General features: G+C 38.9%; 1 protein-coding gene across 3 annotated transcripts in view; it reads left to right on the top strand.

Annotated features, from left to right (window-relative positions):
- SMG1 (SMG1 nonsense mediated mRNA decay associated PI3K related kinase) overlaps positions 1 to 14,363 on the top strand; it is a 112,942-nt gene that overhangs the window by 95,721 nt on the left and 2,858 nt on the right. For 2 of the 3 annotated variants that reach the window (XM_032144649.2, XM_058434244.1), the window contains 11 exons: positions 1,591 to 1,741; positions 1,845 to 2,034; positions 2,210 to 2,679; positions 3,799 to 3,936; positions 6,167 to 6,319; positions 8,383 to 8,562; positions 9,321 to 9,548; positions 10,204 to 10,415; positions 10,575 to 10,681; positions 13,676 to 13,855; positions 13,936 to 14,042. In XM_032144649.2, coding sequence (XP_032000540.1) covers positions 1,591 to 1,741; positions 1,845 to 2,034; positions 2,210 to 2,679; positions 3,799 to 3,936; positions 6,167 to 6,319; positions 8,383 to 8,562; positions 9,321 to 9,548; positions 10,204 to 10,415; positions 10,575 to 10,681; positions 13,676 to 13,855; positions 13,936 to 14,042 — 2,116 coding nt within the window. The remainder of the gene's footprint in view (positions 1 to 1,590; positions 1,742 to 1,844; positions 2,035 to 2,209; positions 2,680 to 3,798; positions 3,937 to 6,166; positions 6,320 to 8,382; positions 8,563 to 9,320; positions 9,549 to 10,203; positions 10,416 to 10,574; positions 10,682 to 13,675; positions 13,856 to 13,935; positions 14,043 to 14,363) is intronic. The other variant, XM_058434243.1, reaches the window with a different exon arrangement.

The raw sequence follows: 14,363 nt of genomic DNA on the forward strand, positions 1-14,363 counted from the left end.
AATAATTCCTTAATGTTAATTATCCTGCATTCAGAAATTTCCTGTTTCTCATGTTTCTCTGGAGTGGTTATATTCATAGAATAAGAAATACATACATATATATTCATAAATAAATATATTCATATATATGTGTGTGTATATGTGTGTGTGTGTGTGTGTGTATATATATATATATTTTTTTTTTTTTTTTTTTTTGAGATGGAGTCTTGCTGTGTCACTAGGCTGGAGTGCAATGGTGCAATCTCGGCTCACTGCAGCCTCCACCTCCTGGGTTCAAGAGATTCTCCTGGCTCAGCCTCCCGAGTAGCTGGGACTGTGGGCGTATGCCCCCATGCCCAGCTAGAAAAAGTATAATCGTTAATAGCATAAACAAATATTAGATTATTTGTGGAACAGCTTTATCATATAATTTTTAGCAGTATTAAAAAAGTTAAATGCTAGATCTGTACATCTTTGTTTTGCACTGAATTTCAGACTTCATTTTATCTCTCAATATGCTATCTGGGTTCCTCTTATCCTCATACAGAGGAATGTTTACCTAAATGTGTACTTTGGGTAACAAGCTTTGTGCCTGGATCTATGGCAGCCTGTCTGTGCCGTGTTTCAGAGAAGCTTTTTTTGGGTAATCTCAAGGAAAATCTCATACCATCTTACAGCTCTTTTTCCATTAGAAATTTATCTGGTAGCTTAACATTTGTAGTTCTCTTAAAAATTCTTAATAGTTCCAGCCATTTGGAATGGTTTCTGTGTGTGTGTGTGTGTGTGTGTGTGTGTGATAAGAAATAGTGCCTGGATACGTAAGCACTATATAAGTCTTAATGGTAATGTGAGGGGTGAATTTCTGAAGACCTTACATTCAAAATGTGCATAAATAAAAACCAAGCATACCCAAAACAGCAAGTATAGTTGGTTGTATCGTATCTTGTAGTAATAGTGCGAACATACCTGACAATTTACTAGGTCTGCCAGCTTTAGAATGGTGTGATTTCTGACATTTTTCAATGTAGGATTTTATATTATTTCATATTTTGTGTGTAAAAGTAAGACTAATCACTCGTTTGCATAAAATTTAATCACATAACAGTCATTAATAGTGAATTGGAATCATTGAAATACTATTGTGGTTGACATGAAATGCCATTTTATCATCATAACATTCCTTCTTTTTTTTTTGAGATTGAGTTTTGCTCTTGTTGCGCAGGCTGGAGTGTAATGGCGCGATCTTGGCTCACAGCAACCTCCACCTCCTAGGTTCAAGCGATTCTCCTGCCTCAGCCTCCCGAGTAGCTGGGACTACAGGTGCCCACCACCACACTCGGCTAATTTTTTTGTATTTTTAGTAGAGGCGGGGTTTCTCCATGTTGGTCAGGCTGGTCGTGAACTCCTGACCTCAGGTGATCTGCCCACCTTGGCCTCCCAAAGTGCTGGATTACAGGCGTGAACCACCGTGCCCGGCCTAATAACACTTCTTCCTAATGCCAGAAGGCTTTCTAGACTTCGCATGCAGCTGTGAGATGTACTGACTTTGTATGTTCCCACCAAAGGCATTACTTTTCAGCGAAGGTTTTAACTCCTTTTGTTTTCCTGTAGACTACTACATGCTCAGTACGGTGAATTAATCCAGCCAAGAAATGGTTCAGTTGATGAAACACCCAAAATGTCAGCTGGCCAGATGCTTTTGGTAGCATTCGATGGCATGTTTGCGCAAGTTGAAACTGCTTTCAGCTTATTAGTTGAAAAGGTAAATGTGGACTTGGATTTAAAAATAATGCAGGTGCCATAAAGTAGTTGTTCAGTTGTGTGAAGAGTGGAGAAATGAACTTTGTTTTCTTTCATTTACATAGTTGAACAAGATGGAAATTCCTATAGCTTGGCGAAAGATTGACATCATAAGGGAAGCCAGGAGTACTCAAGTTAATTTTTTTGATGACGATAATCACCGGCAGGTGCTAGAAGAGATTTTCTTTCTAAAAAGACTACAGACTATTAAGGAGTTCTTCAGGCTCTGTGGTACCTTTTCTAAAACGTTGTCAGGTAATATTCTGCCTGTAAACATACTAGCTTTAGCTATGTAGCACTATGGAAGGGGGCAGGATAGAATAGGCTTAATTTAATTATGCATTCATGACACCTTAAATACTATAAATAAGCAGCATATTACTTGATTTTTTTCATGAAATACTTTATAAGAAAATTTTCCTTTTTGTAGGTTCAAGTACACTTGAAGATCAGAATACTGTGAATGGGCCTGTACAGATTGTCAATGTGAAAACTCTTTTTAGAAACTCTTGTTTCAGTGAAGACCAAATGGCCAAACCTATCAAGGCATTCACAGCTGACTTTGTGAGGCAGCTCTTGATAGGACTACCCAACCAAGCCCTCGGACTCACACTGTGCAGTTTTATCAGTGCTCTGGGTGTAGACATCATTGCTCAAGTAGAGGCAAAGGACTTTGGTGCCGAAAGCAAAGTTTCTGTTGATGATCTCTGTAAGAAAGCGGTGGAACATAACATCCAGATTGGGAAGTTCTCTCAGTTGGTTATGAACAGGGCAACTGTGTTAGCAAGTTCTTACGACACTGCCTGGAAGAAGCATGACTTGGTGCGAAGGCTGGAAACCAGTATTTCTTCTTGTAAGACAAGCCTGCAGCGGGTTCAGCTGCATATTGCCATGTTTCAGGTAAGTGTTTTTCTTTATAATGTGTTTTTCCTCAAGGTAGGAAACTTGAAAAATGGGGGAAATTAATTTAAAACAATACACAGGAATTTTTTTAAAACTTCCTGAACTCACACCAACCCAATGCAAACACACCATAGCATTTTGGCACTTTCTTTCCAATGATAGTTTGTTTCTCTTCTGTATAGTTGAGATCATTTATCCTTTATGGTTTGTGTCCTTAGAATTTCTTTCCATCAAAGCTGTATGATAAGCATGATCTGTATTAAATATTGCCTTTTTTTTTTTTTTTTTTTTTTTTTTGAGACGGAATTTTGCTCTTCTTGCCGAGACTCGAATGCAATGGCGCGATCTCGGCTCACCGCAACCTCCGCCTCCTGGGTTCAAGCGATTCTCCCTCCTCAGCCTCCCAAGTAGCTGGGATTACAGGCATGTGCCACCACGCCTGGCTAATTTTGTATTTTTAGTAGAGACGGAGTTTCTCCATGTTGGTCAGGCTGGTCTTGAACTCCCGACCCTAGGTGATCCACCCGCCTTGGCCCCCCAAAGTGTTGTGATTACAGGCGTGAGCCACCGTGCCTGGCATAAATATAGTTTTTAATGTTGAATTCATTCATATGTAGGTATGCTTCCTGTATTTATTTCTAAAGTAGTTTCCTTGATGCCCTGTTGATGTGATAAACAGCTGTGGGAATAAATCTGTCTTTATTTTGGAAATGGGTTTTAGAAGCCTAGTTTTGGCCTGAATTCCTTAGGGGATGTATAACAGCACAGGCTTTGGGATGAGATGGATTGGTATTCAAATGAGACTTAGGTATATAAACTTGTACTTAACTTCCTTAAGCTCTGATTTCTTTAACTGTAGTTAACATCTTCAGAATTACTATTTAAATGTTGCGTGTGAGTGATCCGAGAAATTTATTAGCCATGTTCCACCTCAAGAAGACTTTCACCTGGATGTGATTTTTTTCAGTGTGTCTTTTCTGTTACTTCTCCCTGCTTACCTCCCATTGGCTGCAGCTGGGATTTTTTCTCTTCCGCCAGTCCTAGGTTGCACCTCCCTTCCCTTATTTAAACGCTTTTTTCTTGCTGATTTTAATACGTTCCTTTTTCTTTGAACAGTGGCAACATGAAGATCTACTTATCAATAGACCACAAGCCATGTCAGTCACACCTCCCCCACGGTCTGCTATCCTAACCAGCATGAAAAAGAAGCTGCATACCCTGAGCCAGATTGAAACTTCTATTGCAACAGTTCAGGTGTGTTTTGCCAGATCTTCCTTCCAGGGCATTTTCTTTTTAGAAATAACCAACACTATGATTGTTAGTGCTTTTTTGTTCAGTGTGTCTATTTGTGTGTCCTTGGCTTGTAAGCCAGAAGAGCATAATATTTTTCACTTTTGCTTTTAATTTATGCCTATATATAGGTATATATATATACCAAAGATATATAGAAATATATATTTTGGTATATTTATACCAAAGATATATAAAAATATATATTTTGGTATATTTATACCAAAGAGATATAAAAATATATATTTTGATATATTTATACATATTTTTTTTTTTGAGACAGAGTCTCGCTTTGTTGCCTAGGTTGGAGTGCAGTGGCACTATCTCACCTCACTGCAACCTCTGCCTCCCAGGTTCAAGCGATTCTCGTGCCGCAGCCTCTGAAGTAGCTGGGACTACAGGCACGCACCACCTTGTCCAGCTAATTTTTGTATTTTTAGTAGAGACAGCGTTTCACCATGTTGGCCAGGCTGGTCTCGAACTCCTGACATCAGGTGATCTGCCCATCTTGGCCTCCCAAAGTACTGGGATTGCAGGCGTGAGCCACCGCACCCGGCCTATATTTTTTATTTCTTACCCTCCAAGGTAACTGAATCTTATAGTAACAGGTATATTTTGAACCAGGTGTAGAAACATACTAAATATCTCAGGTTTTTAATGAATTTGATAATTATTGTGCCTTAATACATTAAGGAAATTTTGATGATTAGAAAAACTTTGAATACTGAATTTGTTTTGTGAAATGTATATAAGTAGTTCTATTTTGTTTATTAGTAGTAGCTAACAAGCATGGGCATTTCTTATGTTGTATAGATAATGGAATTTTATGATGCCTAAGGCAGCAGAATATTTTTGTGAACTATTATATTGACGGGATATTGAAAGCTATGTACATAATCCTTCTACTTATTTTTTTACATAAGAGAAACTTGCCTTAATGAAAGTTATGTATATCTTTATATTGTCTGTCCGTTATACTTCATGTACTCAGTAGTAACTGACATTTTTCTGTTTTTGTAAATTAATAGCAGTATAAAATCAAGTATAATTCTGTGATGTTTTAAAGTTTTGTAATGAAGCTTTTTTGGAGCTCAGTCATTTGAAGATTGAAACAAGCTTTCTCTACAGTGTATTGGTCAGAGAAAAGATGTGTTTTCAACTTACAAGAATGAACTCTCCCTCTTTATGATTTTAGAGACATGGACAATGCAGGAAAGTAGAGGGAGTTGGGGAGAGAAAATGTGAATGCGTCCACCTGAAATGTTGAATAAATAATCAAATAACTTTGTTACATTAAACTTTCCTTGTCATGATAATCTGGATGGATTTTTACCATTATGCATGAACTTGGCCAGGCATGGTGGTTCACACCTATAATCCCAGCACTTTGGGAGGCCGAGGTGGGTGGATTGCTTGAGGCCAGGAGTTTGAGACCAGCCTGGGCAACATAGTAAAACCTCGTTTCTACAAAAAATACAAAACATTAGTTGGGCATGGTGGCACGCACCTCTTGTCCCAGCTTCTCAGGAAGCTGAGGTGGGAGGATGGCTTGAGCCCAGGAGGCGGAGGTTGCAGTTAGCCAAGATTGTGGCCGGGTGTGGTGGCTCACACCTGTAATCCCAGCACTTTGGGAGGCCGAGGCAGGTGGATCACGAGGTCAGGAGTTCAAGACCAGCCTGGCCAAGATGGTAAAACTCCGTCTCTACTTAAACTGCAAAAATTAGCCAGGCATGGTGGCAGGTGCCTGTAGTCCCAGCTACTCGGGAGGCTGAGGCAGGAGAATCGCTTGAACCTGGGTGGCAGAGGTTGCAGTGAGCTGAGATCACACCACTGCACTCCAGCCTGGGTGACAGTGAGACTCCGTCTCAAAAGAAAAAAAAAGAATTTGGTGTAGCATATTTTTTATTTTTTAAAGATCATTTTATTTTAAAATGAAAGTGAAACTTCCTTCTGTACGTTTTAAGATAATAAACTGAAAGCCAGTTCTTGCCTCTCTCTCCATACATGTTTGGCCTTAAATGTTCAAAGTGAAATCAAGGTTAATTCCAAAAGGTGATTGTTAAAGCTTTTGTTTTCTAAATTACATATGTCCACCCTGGTTCTTTTGAATCTTTATTGTGTTATATAAAATACTCCACAAATAGGAAGTAGAGAATGTCATATACATTCACCAAGATTCTGCTGGCTTTTATAGGAGAAGCTAGCAGCACTTGAATCAAGTATTGAACAGCGACTCAAGTGGGCAGGTGGTGCCAACCCTGCATTGGCCCCCGTACTACAAGATTTTGAAGCAACGATAGCTGAAAGAAGAAATCTTGTCCTTAAAGAGAGCCAAAGAGCAAGTCAGGTATTGTGACTTACATGCACCATCTTTGTATTCACTTACAGGATTAGATGAGTAGCTGGAAGTTATATGTGGGGTAACTAAGGGAGCTTGAGAGCCCACTTTCTGGTTCACAGCACTGGGAGGAGGGACGGATAGGCCTTTCAGGACATGCCTTAAGTTGAACCCACAGCAGGTTATTTCCTTGAGCCTTTACTGCCTCCCATTTAAAGATTAATTAAATAAATTCAGCCTCTGTTGAAAAATAAAGAGGTTTTAAATTCATATTTGTTTAAGGTTCTCTGGTTCTCTTTTATACAACTAAAGTGATCCAAAGATTTGGAAAGGTACTTTGAATATTATTTTTTCCACATGACAATAAAACGTCTTAAAACCTTGTGCCCTGTCGGCCAGGCGCCATGGCTTACGCCTATAATCCCAGCACTTTGGGAGGCTGAGGTGGGTGGATCACAAGGTCAGGAGTTCAAGACCAGCCTGACCAGTATGATGAAACCCCGTCTCTACTAAAAATACAAAAAAATTAGCTGGGCGTGGTGGCGGGCACCTGTAGTCCCAACTACTCAGGAGTCTGAGGCAGGGGAATCGCTTGAACCTGGGAGCCAGAGGTTCCAGTGATCCAAGATCGTGCCACTGAATTCCAGCCTGGGTGACAGAGCAAGACTGTCTCCAAAAAAAAAAAAAAAAAAAAAAAAAAAAAAGACCTTGTGCCCTGTCAAGAGGCTGTGGATTGGGCAGGGGGAGGAGAACCAAAAAAACTATTATGGACATATTCAACTAAGTACAAAATTGGACTAATACATGATACTCATACTTCATATCTGTTGCCAGTGCTTAATAATGATCAACTTAAGTCATATCTTATTTCACCCATACTCCCTAATCCTCCTTTCTGTCCATGTTTAATAGAAATCCCAAATAGTGCATAATTTTATCTATAAATTTTCCAGTATATACCTATTAAGAGCTATTTAAGAATGTATCATAGCTGGGCATGGTGGTATGTCCCTTTAGCTCTAGCTATTCAGAAGTCTGAGGCAGGAGGATGGCTTGAAGCTAGGAGTTTGAAACGAGCCTGGGCAACATAGCAAGACACTGTCTCCACCAAAAAAAAAAAAATTTTTTTTTTTTTTGAGACGGAGTTTTGCTCTTGTTGCCCAGTCTCTGGTGCAGTGGCGTGATCTTGGCTCACTGCAACCTCTCCCTCCCGAGTTCAAGCGATTCTCCTGCCTCAGTCTCCCAAGTAGCTGGGATTACAGGCACCCGCCACCATGCCCAGCTAAGTTTTTTGTATTTTTAGTAGAGACAGGGTTTCACCATGTTGGCCAGGTTAGTTTTGAACTCCTGACCTCAGGTGATCTGCTGGCCTCAGCCTCCCAAAGTGCTGGGATTACAGGTGTGAGCCACCACACCTGGCCAATAAATTTTTTTTTTTTTTTTTGCTAGGCATGGTGGCACGCACCTCTGGTCCCAGCTGGGAGACTAGCTACCTGGGAGACTAAGGCAGGAGGATTGCTTGAGCCCAGGAGTTTAAAGCTACAGTAAGCTATAATTAAGCCACTATACTCCAGCCTGGGCAACAGGGGAGACCCTGTCTCAAAGGGAAAAAAACAAAAAACATAAAACAAAGAAACTAACCACCACAATATTAATCATACCCTTAAAATGAGCTTAATATTGCCAGATAAGTTAGGCAAGAATAGAAGCAGAAGGGGAACATTCTGACAGAAGTGTCTTCTGAATTGTGGATGTAACACAAATTGCAGCTGAATATGATAACAGCTTTATTGTAGAGTAAATATTCTATGTAAAAACAGTAATGTAGAAGGTAAATTTACCTAATTGTTTGTCAGTGCTTTTGGCCATCTCAGACCGAACAGTGTCAATATAAATGTACATTTATTTACAGCCTTTATAAGGTTTTGGTCTATTTCCCAAACATTTTCAGGACCAATTCTGGTCCTGAATTCTCAAAATGAGGAAGTAGTATTTTTTCATGTTATTAATTGCCACCTCCTTTTCCCACCTTCCTCCCATCTTCTCTTGTGGTTCCATTTCTGTCTTCACAGGTCACTTTCCTCTGCAGCAATATCATTCATTTTGAAAGTTTACGAACAAGAACTGCAGAAGCCTTAAACCTGGATGCGGCATTATTTGAACTAATCAAGCGATGTCAGCAGATGTGTTCGTTTGCATCACAGTTTAACAGTTCAGTGTCTGAGTTAGAGCTTCGTTTATTACAGAGAGTGGTGAGTCTTGGTGGAAAGAAATTTGATTAAATAAGGCTAGTGTTATACTGTTAAAATCAATTTAATATATACATTCAGATTACATTCGTTGAGCTACTGTATGTTAGAGGTTGTTATGGGGGCATGGGGGACAGTGATGATTAAATTACTTTCTTAGCCCCCCCTTCCCAGAAACATATTATTATATGTTTAAAAATATAAAAAAATGAGAAAGTATAAAGGATCCTCACAGCTACAACCAAAATACTATGAAAGTTTAGAAGGGAGGAGAAAGACGATATATAGCAAATGATTCCAATGCACTGAAAATAGAGCGGGAGAAAGAGGGCTTATGGAAGATTAATGCTGGAAAGGTTAGTGAAGGCCAGAAATAGCAAGTTGGTAAGTTTGACGTTTATATTTTGTCAGAAAGCTTAAAGCTGTATGTTAGGAAGTTCACATTTCATCTCGAAGAGTTATTTAGAATTTAGGGACCTGGATTGCCAGTCATCTTTGTGATTCCGAATGTATTTCTCAGGTCTTAAACTTTAAGCATTTAAAGCCTGCGTGATTATGCAGAAAAGTAAAAATCTTCATCTATATTTCATAGATTATTGAGATTATTGTTAAGTAACTTGTAGGTAATTAATTCATGACTTAGCAATGGAGGTTCTCTTTGTGTCAGCTTGAGTTACTAATACCTTTTGATGATGATAATGAAGAAAGAACTCATTATTTCAGCTGATACTCGAAGTCAAACAAATGCTTGTTCTATTTAGGACACTGGTCTTGAACATCCCATTGGCAGCTCTGAATGGCTTTTGTCAGCACACAAACAATTGACCCAGGATATGTCTACTCAGAGGGCAATTCAGACAGAGAAAGAGCAGCAGATAGAAACGGTCTGTGAAACAATTCAGAATCTGGTTGATAATATAAAGACTGTGCTCACTGGTCATAACCGACAGCTTGGAGATGTCAAACATCTCTTGAAAGCTATGGCTAAGGTAAGACTAATACCATGAACACACATTTACTCTCTCTCTCTTATAAAATTTACAAGTAGTTTTATTTGTAGGAAAAACAGTGACATTTTGTAAATAACAATTTATCTCATCACATCTTCCAATTTGTTCATAACTGAGTTAACTTGTGTTTTCATCAACTATTTTTTAAAGCCAGTAGTAGTAGTTTGAGTTTCATACACAGAGAAACTAAGGCTTAAATAGATTCCTTTATTGTGATATAACTTGTAATAAAACCAAGGTATGAACCTAGTCTGAGCATTCAGATATCCAGCTCGTCTTTCTCTTTCTTAGCTATACCAATAAACCCATACAGTTTGCCTCCAAAATGAATGAAATGTTGTCTCTTCCCTCCAGTGTTGTACATAGTCTAGTTAGTAAGAAAACTAAGCCTCCAGAAAAGGCTATTACTTCATCATTACAAACAGTAAATAATTTAATTTTAGAATTTACTTTTACTTTGAATTTTTATTTGATGGTGGGAACAAAGTTCCTGTAAAAATGGAGTTGAACTATAATAAGCAGTTTAAACACATTCATATTTGTAACATTTGTTACTTAATCACTAGGTGACTGTCTTGAGAGTAATTACTGATACTAAAACTATTTTTCTTAATCATTAATTTATCAATTCTAGGATGAAGAAGCTGCTCTGGCAGATGGTGAAGATGTTCCCTATGAGAACAGTGTTAGGCAGTTTTTGGGTGAATATAAATCATGGCAAGACAACATTCAAACAGTTCTGTTTACATTAGTCCAGGCTATGGGTCAGGTTCGAAGTCAAGAACATGTTGAAATGCTCCAGGAAATCACTCCCACCTTGAAAGAACTGAAAACACAAAGTCAGAGGTAAGAATGCCTTCTCGTCAAAATTTATAAAACATAAGTACAAAATTACTGGTATAAGAAGTTTATCTCTTGATTTAATTTTTCAGTGGTGTTCATATTTTTGTAAGTAGTTATCAGGTAAAACATTTTGTAAATATGCCATTTTATTTTGTATTTCAGTATCTATAATAATTTAGTGAGTTTTGCATCACCCTTAGTCACGGATGCAACAAATGAATGTTCGAGTCCAACGTCATCTGCTACTTATCAGCCATCCTTCGCTGCAGGTAGGAGAAGAATCCTGAGTCTTGATCTGTTGTTAATGTTACACATAGATGCTAAGATGTTTAATTATACGTAACTGTCTAATATTAAACACTTAAGGCCTGTCATTCTATAATCTTAAACTGAACAGATTTTAGCTTATCCTTAAAAATACTAATGTGAGCCAGGCACGATGGCTCACACCTGTAATCTCAGCTACTTGAAGGCCAAGGTGGGAGGATTGCCTAAGGCCAGGAGTTCAAGACCCTATCTCTTCAAAAATTAATAAATAAACAGCTATTAAAAAAAAAAAAAAAAAAGGCCAGGCAAGGTGGCTCACACCCATAATCCCAGCACTTTGGGAGGCTGAGGCAGGTGGATCACCTAAGGTCAGGTGTTCGAGACCAGTCTGGCCAACATGGTGAAACCTTGTCTCTACTAAAAATACAAAAAAATTAGCTGGGTGTGGTGCCAGATGCTTGTAGTCCCAGCTACTCAGGAGGCTGAGGCAGGAGAATTGCTTGAACTTGGGAGGTGGAGGTTACAGTGAGCCAAGATTGTGCCACTGCACTCCAGCCTGGGTGACAGAGCAAGACTCTGTCTCAAAAAAATGAAACAACTCTTGGGGGAGTAAAAATGCTTTGCTAATTTGAATAGTTTTCTTTAAAAATATTGTTTTTATTTTTTTTGAGGCGGAGTCTCAAAATTCTGTTGCCCAGGCTGGAGTGCAGTGGTACAGTTGCGGCTCACTGTAACCTCCACCCCCCAGATTCAAGCAATTTTCCTGCCTCAGCTTCCTGAGTAGCTTGGATTACAGGTGCCCGCCACCATGCCTGGCTAAAAAATTTTATATCTATCTATCTGTCTGTCTGTCTATCTATCTATCTATCTATCTATCTATCTATCTATCTATCTATCTATCTCAGAGAAACTTAGGAAAATACTTAATACAGATGAAAAATTTGTAGTTCCATTCCAAATAGAGGCAAAAACCACTCTGCATTTGTTGATTTACTTCGCTGTGCATATGCACACATAAACACATTGGGATGATTATGCAAATGCAATTTTTATTGCCTTTTTCCAGTTAATAATTTTTCAGTCATTAAATAATCTTTTTAAAAATGACTTAATGGCCAATTTATTTTTATTTTTTATTTTCTTGTTGATTTTTATTTTAGTTTAGTTTTTTAAATTTAATTTAAGTTTTTTTTTTTGAGATGAGTCTCACTCCATCGCCCAGGCTGGAGTGCAGTGGCGCAGTCTCAGCTCACTGCAACTTCTGCCTTCTGGATTCAGGGGATTCTCCTGCCTCAACCTCCCAAGTAGCTGGAATTACAAGAACTTGCCACCACGCCCTGCTAATTTTTGTATTTTTTATAGAGACAGGATTTTGCCATGTTGGCTAGGCTTGAATTAATTCAAGATAGATTAAAGACTTAAATGTTAGGCTTAAAACCATAAAAACCCTAGAAGAAAACCTCGGCAATACCATTCAGGACATAGGCATGGCAAGGACTCCATGTCTAAAACACCAAAAGCAATGGCAACAAAAGCCAAAATTGACAAATGGGATCTAATTAAACTAAAGAGCTTCTGCACAGCAAAAGAAACTACCATCAGAGTGAACAGGCAACCTACAGAATGGGAGAAAATTTTTGCAATCTACTCATCTGACAAAAGGCTAATATCCAGAATCTACAAAGAACTCAAATTTACAAGAAAAAAACAACCCTATCAAAAAGTGGGCGAAGGATATAAACAGACAATTCTCAAAAGAAGACATTTATGCAGCCAACAGACACATGAAAAAATGCTCGTCATCACTGGCCATCAGAGAAATACAAATCAAAACCACAATGAGCTACCATCTCACACCACTTAGAATGGCCATCATTAAAAAGTCAGGAAACAACAGGTGCTGGAGAGGATGTGGAGAAATAGGAACACTTTTACACTGTTGGTGGGACTGTAAACTAGTTCAACCATTGTGGAAGTCAGGTGGCGATTCCTCAGGGATCTAGAACTAGAAATGCCATTTGACCCAGCCATCCCATTACTGGGTATATACCCAAAGGATTATAAATCATGCTGCTATACAGACACATGCACTGCTATACAGACACATGTTTATTGTGGCACTATTCACAATAGCAAAGACTTGGAACCAAGCCAAATGTCCAACAATGATAGACTGGATTAAGAAAATGTGGCACATGTACACCATGGAATACTATGCAGCCATAAAAAAGGATGAGTTCATGTCCTTTGTAGGGACGTGGATAAAGCTGGAAACCATCATTCTCAGCAAACTGTTGCAAGCACAAAAAACCAAACACCACATGTTCTCACTCATAGGTGGGAATTGAACAATGAGAACACTTGGACACAGGAAGGGGAACATCACACACCGGGGCCTGTTGTGGGTGGGGGGAGGGGGGAGGGATAGCATTAGGAGATATACCTAATGTAAATGACGAGTTAATGGGTGCAGCACACCAACATGGCACATGTATACCTATGTAACAAACCTGCACGTTGTGCACATGTACCCTAGAACTTAAAGTATACATACGTGTATATATATATATATATACATATTCACAAAGATTAACACGTGGATACCCAAAATGTCATATTACGATTGTATATTTTGGTAAATTAATGTTTATATTTCACTTTTATTGAATTTAATAAATTCCTGACCTCAACTTACCCGCCCACTTTGGCCTCCCCAAAGTGCTGGGATTACAGGCGTGAGCCATCATGCCTGGCTGATATTTATTGTTTTTGATGCCACAAGCCTAGTAAACATAATTGTACAAATTCATACCTGAATGTCTGGCTGTTTTTAGGCTATATTTTTAGGAAGACAATTGCTGTGTCCAAGGATAAGGATTTATAGTTGATTATTTAATTGGGGTATCAACCACTACCACCTGTCCCGTGCTTGCTCCACTCTGCCCCCTCCATGTTCTGTTTACATGTAAATTGAGCCACCAACTCTTTCTCTGTAGCAGTCCGGAGTAACACTGGCCAGAAGACTCAGCCTGATGTCATGTCACAGAATGCTAGAAAGCTGATCCAGAAAAATCTTGCTACATCAGCTGATACTCCACCAAGCACCGTTCCAGGAACTGGCAAGAGTGTTGCTTGTAGTCCTAAAAAGGCAGTCAGAGACCCTAAAACTGGGAAAGGTAATTAGTTAGAATAAAGATGCCTTAAATTTTTATATAAAATGATGGTTTGACTTATGTATGTTTTTGTTGCTTCATAGCGGTTCAAGAGAGAAACTCCTATGCAGTGAGTGTGTGGAAGAGAGTGAAAGCCAAGTTAGAGGGCCGAGATGTTGATCCGAATAGGAGGATGTCAGTTGCTGAACAGGTGACCGTGTTTTAAACTTGGGCTACACATTTTATTGCTGCTGGAAAAGTAGAGGTGTATAAAGATCCCTCTCATCGATTTCCTTAGTAGTTCATCAAGGAACTTAAATGTGTTTTCAGGATTCAGAAGATTTTGAGTAACACAGCTCTGGCGTCGTCAAGTAGTCACCATTTTACTCTGACCCTTCCCTATGAGCACTTTCCTTTCCCCTAGCCCTGTTTTAACCCAAATATAAGTCCAGTCCTCCTCCACCTGACTACAGTTAGTTTCCATTTAAAGAAGACTGTTTAAGGTTTCAAATGAAATGCCAAGGACCCTTTG

Source organism: Hylobates moloch, unplaced genomic scaffold, assembly GCF_009828535.3.
Source record: "Hylobates moloch isolate HMO894 unplaced genomic scaffold, HMol_V3 SCAFFOLD_23, whole genome shotgun sequence".
NCBI classification, from domain to species: Eukaryota; Metazoa; Chordata; class Mammalia; order Primates; family Hylobatidae; genus Hylobates; species Hylobates moloch.